Source organism: Notothenia rossii, assembly GCF_949606895.1.
Source record: "Notothenia rossii genome assembly, chromosome: 2".
Classification (NCBI taxonomy): Eukaryota; Metazoa; Chordata; class Actinopteri; order Perciformes; family Nototheniidae; genus Notothenia; species Notothenia rossii.
In genome coordinates this window covers 44,029,612-44,038,776 of record NC_136904.1, presented here as the reverse complement: position 1 = coordinate 44,038,776, position 9,165 = coordinate 44,029,612, and the positions used below count along the sequence as shown (strand labels likewise).

Below are 9,165 nucleotides of genomic sequence, written 5' to 3'. Positions count from 1 at the left end.
ACGTTGATGTCCTTAAAGCGGTCAACGAGGGACTAGAACCAGTGAGCACATTCACAGATGCGCTGTCGGGTGATGCGTATGTGACCAGCTCATCCATCCTCCCCATTCTCCAACTCCTAAAGGAGGACATTCTGGCTCCATCGGAAAGTGATGTGGAGTTAACCGCTCAGCTGAAGTCGGGGATGTTGGCAAAGCTGGAGGCCAAATATGCCAATGACTCTGTGCAAAAACTGCTGCGAAACTGCACCTTTGTAGACCCCCGCTACCGTGAATATTACAGCAATTTGGATGAGACAAAAAGGGAGATTGAGACGGAGATGATAGTGCTGGGAAGGCAGACGAGTCAAGTTAAAATCAGAGTGGAGGAAGGAGAGAGCACGTTTGCGCAACAAGATGCGGGAGAAGAGCAGCCGGCCAAGAAGAAGAAAGCAACGCTGGCCAGTCTGCTGGCAAGGAGAGCGGTTGCAGCGAGACCAGTTCTCACTGTAGTGGAGCGAGCACACGCAGAGCTGGTTGTGTACACACAGGAGGACTCAATCGATACGGGGGAAAACCCGCTTCAGTGGTGGAAAGTAAATAAGACACGCTTCCCGTTGCTTTCCATGGTGGCCCGCAAATACCTCTGCATATGTGCGTCAAGTGCAGCGTCTGAGCGTATTTTCAGCACCGCAGGGAACACGGTGACACCACAACGCGCACAAATAAAGCCAGACAAAGTTAATATGCTTGTCTTTTTAGCAAGGAACCTAGATTGAGGTCCGCGAGATAGATGCGCCAAATGTGAATTTGATTTGCCTTTTCATATTCGGCTACAACCCATATGCCTGCTTGTAGGCTTACATTTTTTGTTATTCAGCCTTTTTATCAGGCGGCGGCCGACGGGCCAAGTTAAGCTGTCCTCATAGCCTAAATTATTTCCAGCCTAGTTTATTCCCCTTATTTTCATTCTCCGTTGAGAACATTTATGCCATTGATTTATTGTTTTTAATATTAGGCCACAAACCGCCCTATTTATAGGCTAAGGGGATTTCATTTTTAATTAGGGCCTAAGTTTAAGTTATTCAGCCTTTTTATTTGTATAATTAGGCGGGCCCTATTTTTCTATCTTGCTTGTTCAGCCAAAAGTGCCATTTGTACTATTTTGCCCTTATTAATAGGCAAGTAATTTTCATTCTCCGTTGAGAACATTTGAACATGTGTTTGCATGTGTGTAAATAAAGTTATCTGAAACATATAGAAGTTGCAACTGTGTTTTAATTGATCGAAAAATTTGACGAATTTATAACAACGGGGAAAAAATTAAAATGAAACAAATTTATTACAACAGGGATGATTTAAGAACTATATTATGTACACTGTGCATTAGCCTACCATATACGATATGGCATATCCAATATCTTTTTTTTTAATTCTTTATGTATGATGATATATTGTTAACTTAGCTCACAATGGAAACAACGTCGGACATCTACACAAACGCGTCCTGTATCCGATCTCAAAATGTGCCATTTGCACAATGTGTCATATACACAGCCCTTGTTTTGCCCTTGCGTGCACGTCGCGGCACTTTGCGAGCGTCTACCGGCTCGGGCTGCATTTTACACCGAACATATAATATACCGTTCGGAAAAAAAAATGTTGCCGCCGTTCAAACGCCACCTCACTCAAGTCGACCCAAGTCATACCGTCATATACCGTATACCACGGTATGATGTCAGCAAGGTATGACGGTATGAAAAAAATGATACCGCCCATGCCTAAATGCTATATATATATTCTCTTAATTGTATTTTTATTATTTATCAGAGGTCGGTCACGTGGACCGGGCAAGGCACTTGGGAGATGTAGTCCACAATATTGTCAACAAAATCTAGCGATCTCCAGCCGTAGAATGAACGACCATCATAACTGTTTTTAAACAGACCCACTGTAGGATAGGCAGTCTATTTACAGTTCTTATTAACAAAGTCAGTGGCCACCGTAGGATCCTCAAACCTGTGTGACGTTCCATTCGGCATGGTAATTTTGAGAGTTGCCGGGAAGAGGAGACCAAACTTCACATTTGGGTAGGAATGTAGAGTACGCTTCACTGGGACAAAAGCAGCTCGCTTCTTGGCAACGGAGGACGTACAGTATAGTCCGGGAAAATGGAGATCCTCTTGCCGTTGTAGAGAAGAGGAGAGGATTCACCACCCCGCTGCAGGATCTGGCTCCGGATATGAAAGCAGTGTACCCTTACAACAAAGGGCCGAGGTAAGGTCCCCTCCTTGGGTCTCTCTCGCAGGGTCCGATGGGCACGGTTAAGTAGAGGCTTCTCGTCCAGCTTGAGCAAGTCCCGGAGCAACTGCGCAACGAAATCAGTGGCACGGGCTCCCTCCAGTCCCTCCGGAATACCCATCACACGCAAATTATTCCTCCGCGACCTGCCCTCAAGATCCTCACATTTGTCATCCAAGCGTTTCGCTTGTGAAGTTAGCATGTCAGCTGTAGCTTCCAGCTTGTCTATCCGAGTGTTGTGGTCAGTGGCAGCTTGCTCCAGATCTCGAATCGTGGCTTCGTGTGCCTCTACTGCGCGCTGAAGTGGTTCAACTGAGCTCTTTAGTTCTTGTCTCACAGACAATATTTCAGAGTGCAGACTCGAGGCCGATTCATAAATTTTCTTGAATATGTCATTCTTGAGAGATTCCATCATTGATTGTAGCAGCGAGGCATCTAGGGTGTCCCCAGCAGCGTCAGCAGTAGCAGCGCTAGCCGAGTCAGGAAGGAGCGAGGGTTTGAGGCCTCCTTTTGCGAGGTCTTGTTTAGATCGACTAGTAGTCATTTTGGCCGGTTACAAATCAAAATAATTGAGCTAGAGTAATTTATAAGTACCTTATGAGTTGTTGCATACTATTAGTGAGCCAAACTGCACAATGGGAAGGTATTTTGAAGTCACTAATCTCGGAACTGTCAGGACACGCGTCTACTCGCCTCCGTGCATTCCCTCGTCTTTTAGCATATCCATTAAATATAAACAGTAATCAAAAAAGTTAAATAACAACATTGTAAAAACAGCACCTTCCACTTCGCCGAAAACGATACAGCTTCCTGTTTCCATCGGCAGAAACAGCCAACATCTCCGGTGTGCAGGCAGGGCAGATGAAAGGAGCACCACAGCAGAGCTGGTCTTCCTCATACGAGGCATAGGAGAACTCCAGAAAGCTGCGCTGCAGTGCATCTCTGTTGACAGGTCCAGACTGGAAGATAATTACATATATTGCTCTGATTTTGTCTATTTACGGAAATGTTATAATGTATAATATGGTAAAGAATATTTACACTTACTCTTCCTCCACACTTTGTGCGATGCTCCAGCAGCTTTGCAAAGGCCTGTCTGGAGAATCCCGGAGAGATGACCTTGAGCTCTTCAAAGGAGCTCAGGAGGTCCAAGGTGTAAAGTGTGGTTATACTGACCGAAGCTTGCCAGTATCCACTCTTAAGGAGGACTTTCAAGTCGGGGGTCCCCTGCTGCTGGCAAGTTTGACAGACATATAGTGGCAGATGCAAGTCATAACGCCCTTGGAACAAGTAAATAAACATAATTAAGACACATTTTACAACAGTTCCATCTACAAATAGTCAAAGATGAACAGATATTACATGAAGGTTTTACTCCAAGTGGAAGCACAATGCCTCAGCCCACAATAGTAAACATATAACAACAATTCAATAGAAATCCAAATATATATATATATATATATATATATATATATATATATATATATATATATATTTGTTTACCATTGATGGTAATTAAAATCACTGGTTTGCCTGGTACCACAGTGAAGTTTTTGCCTTTACAGGAGAAGTTGGGTGCCTTCACAGTTGGCAATATGCAAGCTGTCAAAAAAAAAAGAAAAGCACTAATTACCATTATATGCTGGCCGAAGACACATGTGAACATCAAAATGCAAGTTTGAGAGAGCATACCTTGGTCATGGGTGTCATATCCACCTTCCACTCTAACAACACACGTTGTTGGACTAATTGGTTTAAAAAAAACATTCATTAAACTGTCCCTGTTGTGGAGTGGCTGGTTCTTGTGATGAAGTACATCACAGTCTCCACAGAACCACTCCTCGGGAAGACACTCTCTACACCTTGGGAGGAAATATAAAATTATTCTAATATGCTAGGATTACTTTCATTTTCATCTGGGTTTTCTCTTGGTATCCAGTTTTCTAACATCCCAAAAGTCATGCATGTTAGCTGAAATAGCAGGGCACTGAGCATTAATACTGAAAAATTACAATTAGGTAAAGTAATTTAAATAAAGGTAAATGTTATCTCACCTAATAACAGCCGGCTCGTGGCAGAGGCCACAAAGGGGATGACCAACAGCCTCTTTTTCTAGAAGGCATTGCAGGTGGTGTGGTCTTGCTTCTTTCCAGCGCTCTGAGGCTTTCTGCTGCAGAAAAGACCATGATGAGGCAGAGCTTTTTTGAGGCTCAGGAGGAGGACATGAGGAAAGAATGTCAGAGAGTCTCTCCATATTCTTTTCTGTGAACAGAATGGGAAACTTTAACTGTAAATGACTATATTTAAGATGAACACTAAAAATCAAGGATCATTTCTTCGCTCAGTATTGAACTGGCCAATATCTTTACTGAATTACATTCCTCGTTCGAGTCCTGAACTGTCAGTTGTGTATAAGGTTATTTTCTCTCACTAACACAATTTATTTAAAAATTGATTTTAGTTTTAAACTTAAAGCCATTTTTATGATTTACCAAATTCGTGTTGTGCTGAAGGTTCAGTACGCAGAACCTCCACACTGGAAGACTGGAAGCCCTCAGTCGGAGGGGATGTGAAGGATTATTTGAATTATTTGAAGTATTAAAGTAACGTGTTATGGCAGGAAAGTTCAATCTGGTATATTCATTTTAATGTCACCTTATATATTCGTGGGTGTTAAATTTGAAAGTACATTTTTACTGTTTAAATAATAGAGAGGCTTTACATATATTCCTGAAACAATGTCCCACTACTTAGTAATAATAAATTAAAGCAATAGTCTTTTCTTCCACTTTTCATGTGTAGTCAGAAGGGTGGTTTTATGACCTTTGACATCTGCTTTGCAGTTCCCAGCAAGAAAGGGGCCCTGAGTCTCTAGCTTCCTCTGCTAATTGCTAAAACCCGTATTGATTAGCCCAAAAGGGAGATGTGCCTCAGATATAAGGCAGTTAAAGTCTTGTAGAATTAATGATTATCTCCTACACATCCTGCAGGCCTTGAGACTTGGGTCACCCAGCAGTAAACAAGATAAACGTCCTTTTGAGCTTATCAATAAAATGTATTCATTCCTAGTAAGCTGACTTTGGGGTGAAGGGAAGTTCAGGGAAGCCATTAAGCCATAAGAACAATTAAACAGCCGCATAGCTCCTCCTGGGTTTTTTGGATATAAGCCTATGTTTTCTTTAGACCAGTCTCTTCTTTTCTTCAAACTGACCAGATCCGTGAGATTGGAGGAAGAGCAGGAAGTACTTCCTTTGTATTTGTATTGTTACTTTTTATCATTAAAACAAGATTATTGTTTAACTTGCATTCTGGTGTTTCTTAATCCCTTCCTTTTTACGAATTTACCCAGTTTACCAAACGACACGCGGAGACGAGGTTGATTTTAAACATCCTCCTAATCTCCAACAGATGTGACTGTAAAATATCACACAGAGGGTTAACAACAGATAACTGATGATTTGTATTATCTAACTATTGTTTAAAAGCTTGTGAAATTAAATAAAGCATAGTTTTTATGACTCCACAGTGGGAATGTCTCCGACTGTAGTGTCACTATGCGTTTATATATTGGAATTATTGTAGACCCTCAACAAGCAATTACTGTGTTTTAATTCGATTTCCCAACCATTTACTTAGTAAATTCATAAAAATGTAAAATAATTGGGATTTCAACCTGTAGCTGAGCCTTGTCGTCGCCCTCCATGCCTCCCTCTCGGCTTGCCACGTCCTACTCAGCCCCTTTTAGGGGACTGTAAAGTGTCTCCTACAGAGAGTGCCCTTTTCCTCTCCTCAGCTGCTTTCTGTGACCAAGTAACAATTCATGTAAGGTTGATGTTGCTGATAAACTGATACCATATGACAGTGTACAAATACAAGTAAATTCATTCACTTGAAGAACATTTTTGCTTCAAGTTTTTCCTACCATATACAACTAATTAAGTAAAACAAGTTGACCAAGCTTTATTTAGTAAGCCTCTGCCCCCCATGTTGTAATGATGAACCGTTTTGCAAAGGCCCTATGCATTGATCCAAAATCCAGTTACTCTTGGCCTGTTCAGCATTTTTTGGATAACAGATAGTGCCAAATTCAAGTGGGAAATGAATGAGGTCATATGGGTTAAAACACCAACCTTAGCTTCAGCTAGCATGTGTTCATGCTTCAGCTCAAGAGCCATGCGTTTCCCTTCTTTGGATGTGGGATTATTGGGGTCTGGGTTGTGTTTTGTTGCCATTGCAACTCAGCTAGCCAGCCAGCCGGCCAGACAGACAGACAGACAGACAGACAGACAGACACTCACAACAGATATGCAACAGCTGCTGTATGAGACAAACAGAGATAGAGAGACAGATTGTAAGATTGAGATGGATAGATGAAGAAATAGATAATGAATGATATAAAAAGATAGAGACAATAACTATAAGAAAGGTAGGTAGATAGACAGAGAGATAGGTTGAGTTTGGCTCTTAAAAGTGCTGTTGGTTTTATGATGGTGTAGATCAGTGTATGGGTTTGTGGTGTGGGTACGGGAGCTGCAGGAGAGAACAGAAAAAGTGAATTATGTAGTGAAACTAGCTTTTTTAAATGCACATTGTGACGGTTTAACTACTAGACAGACTGAGTTCATTTACGTGTTTCCTGTTTCATACGCGTAACAAGCACATGGACGTGGACTATGCCCCTCCCCCCCAAACATATATTAAAATGTCGGCCAGCGTTAGTACTGTCATGTGTAAAACAAAAGCGATTAAGATAACGTATAACTCACACTTTAACACCGACGTATGTAGCCGTAATTAAGACAAATATTTTTCACACACCACTTATGAGCTGATATAAATGTAGCTAAACTAGTTTAAGCTTATGTTGAACGTGAGCTAGCTAGCTAGCTAGCCGCCCGCAAGAATAATTTCACATTTAATGTTGCTTTGCTGATTATGGCGAAAGCATTTCTCAGACTTAGAACAGTTCAGTATGTATGATGAACCATGCGAGTAAAGGCTTAAAAAAAAGCCCCAATTATTAAATCTAAGCAAAACATGTATCAGACTTTAGTGACCCAACTTACTTTGTCAGAGGATGGATCGCAATGCCGGTGGCAGCGTCTTTGGCCAATAGGTGGTGCTCTGAATGATGTAATTTCCTGTACCGATTATACAATAAAATATTAATACATTTCCTATATTTTGACACGATAACTCTTTAATAACCGAAGTAGCCTACGGACAAAAACAAAAAAGTATATATTGCCTTATAAAATGCAGAAAAGTTTAAACATGTAACATGATAATAATAAATAAAAAATAATGATATCTTAAACCAAAATAAATAAAATGGAAAATTAACCGACAACAACAATTTAACATAAATAAAACAAGGATTAAAACAAGGATAAGTTTGACTCAATGTTGTGTAAAGTATCCGTTATGGTTAAAAAAAAATATATATATTTTTATTTTTTGAAAATAATACAGCTTCCAGCTTCCCGAGACACGAAGAGGAGACACGAACAATTCTTCCACTTCAAATGCGTTTAAACTGTGTCAGAGAGATGTTCAATTGGTTCATTTCAATTGGTTAATAATTGGTGTTTAATACTGGCAACTTCTAATTGTTGGGGGGGGGCGGCGTTCGATCCAGTTTCGATTCCGAAACCTTGGCGCACTGCCACTCCAACATCCAATCCCGACTTGAAGTTTAATCACGGGGACTGTAGTCCTAAAAGATAGCTGGGGATTATGGGTAGTGTAGTGTCTTCGGCCATCCTAAACTCGATGATGCTCGAAATGTCCCTTATAGGCCTACGTCTGTTTCCGGTTATTTTTATTTTGAAATTCAGTTCCTGAAGGACGGCAAAAAAGCCCGAGATTATAGAATTAAACAAATAAATAAAAACAAGGATAATTGTTTGTTATTGTTGACTAAATAACAGTGTGTTATTTTGAAAAGAATAACAAATTAGAAGGAAAAATGAGCCCCATTTATTTTCCTCACAGACAGCAACAAAAGTCCGAAATGATACAATTTTAAATAAAAGCAATAATCGTGGCTTGATATTGAGTAAGAACATGTTTTTATGAACCACACAGCTTCCGGTCTTCCTATAACACGTAATGCCGTGAGACTACCAACAGAAATACATTGCTTTTAAAATCGTGCTGTGCAACACGAAAAAAAAGGGGAAAGACTACCAATAGAAATACATTGCTTTTAAAATAGTGCTGTGCAACACAAAAAAAAGGGGAAAATCGTGTTGGTGAACACGAATCAATAGATTAAAAATCGTGTTGGTGAACACGAAATGCCGTGAGACCGGGTTGGACACGCATGGTGTTCTTTTTTTATATAATATAATGAATTGCGAGCTGTGTGCTCGAGTCTTCCTGCCTGTCGGCTCTGCTCTCATGGATGTATAATAAGGCTCTGCTGCTCCGAGATGATGGTCTAGCTTCAGCATCTACATTACCTACGGGTGCGTTTGTTAATATTAACTGTGCGTCCGGAGTCACTGTGGCACAGACTGGACCGCTGGTGAAAAGCTGTTAGAACGGGCCGTTCAGGTGTTCAGAGCAGAGCTCCCTGTCGGGGCGGCAGAGCGTGATGTGAACTGAAAAGTTTTTCTGTGGCAATATTATTTAAGGAATCGTTGAGCTAGCTAGCTAGCATACACTGTCACTATCTGCTAATGTTAGCTTTAGCCTTCTATTTCTAATAGTTTTTTTCATAGGCTATAAACAGAGGTGGTATAAGTATATATATTGTACTTGAGTAAAAGTAGAAGCACTCAGATCTTGTACTAGAATAAAAGTAGAAGTACTCAGATCTTGTACTAGAGTAAAAGTATAAGTACTCAGGTCTTGTACTACAGTAAAAGTAGAAGCAGATCTTGT

At 40.7% G+C, this 9,165-nt stretch overlaps 1 protein-coding gene across 1 annotated transcript; it reads right to left on the bottom strand.

The window, feature by feature from the left end:
- Positions 1-2,892: 2,892 nt before the first annotated feature.
- LOC307029613 (uncharacterized protein) lies at positions 2,893-4,117 on the bottom strand (the record flags this gene model as incomplete). The annotated part of the gene is made up of 5 exons (XM_079665693.1): positions 3,970-4,117; positions 3,781-3,879; positions 3,325-3,557; positions 3,058-3,236; positions 2,893-2,905 (listed from the first exon to the last, which is right to left on the bottom strand). Exons 1-5 carry the CDS (start codon positions 4,046-4,048, stop codon positions 2,893-2,895), a joined length of 603 nt encoding a protein of 200 aa, XP_079521819.1. The 5' UTR covers positions 4,049-4,117.
- Positions 4,118-9,165: the final 5,048 nt, after the last annotated feature.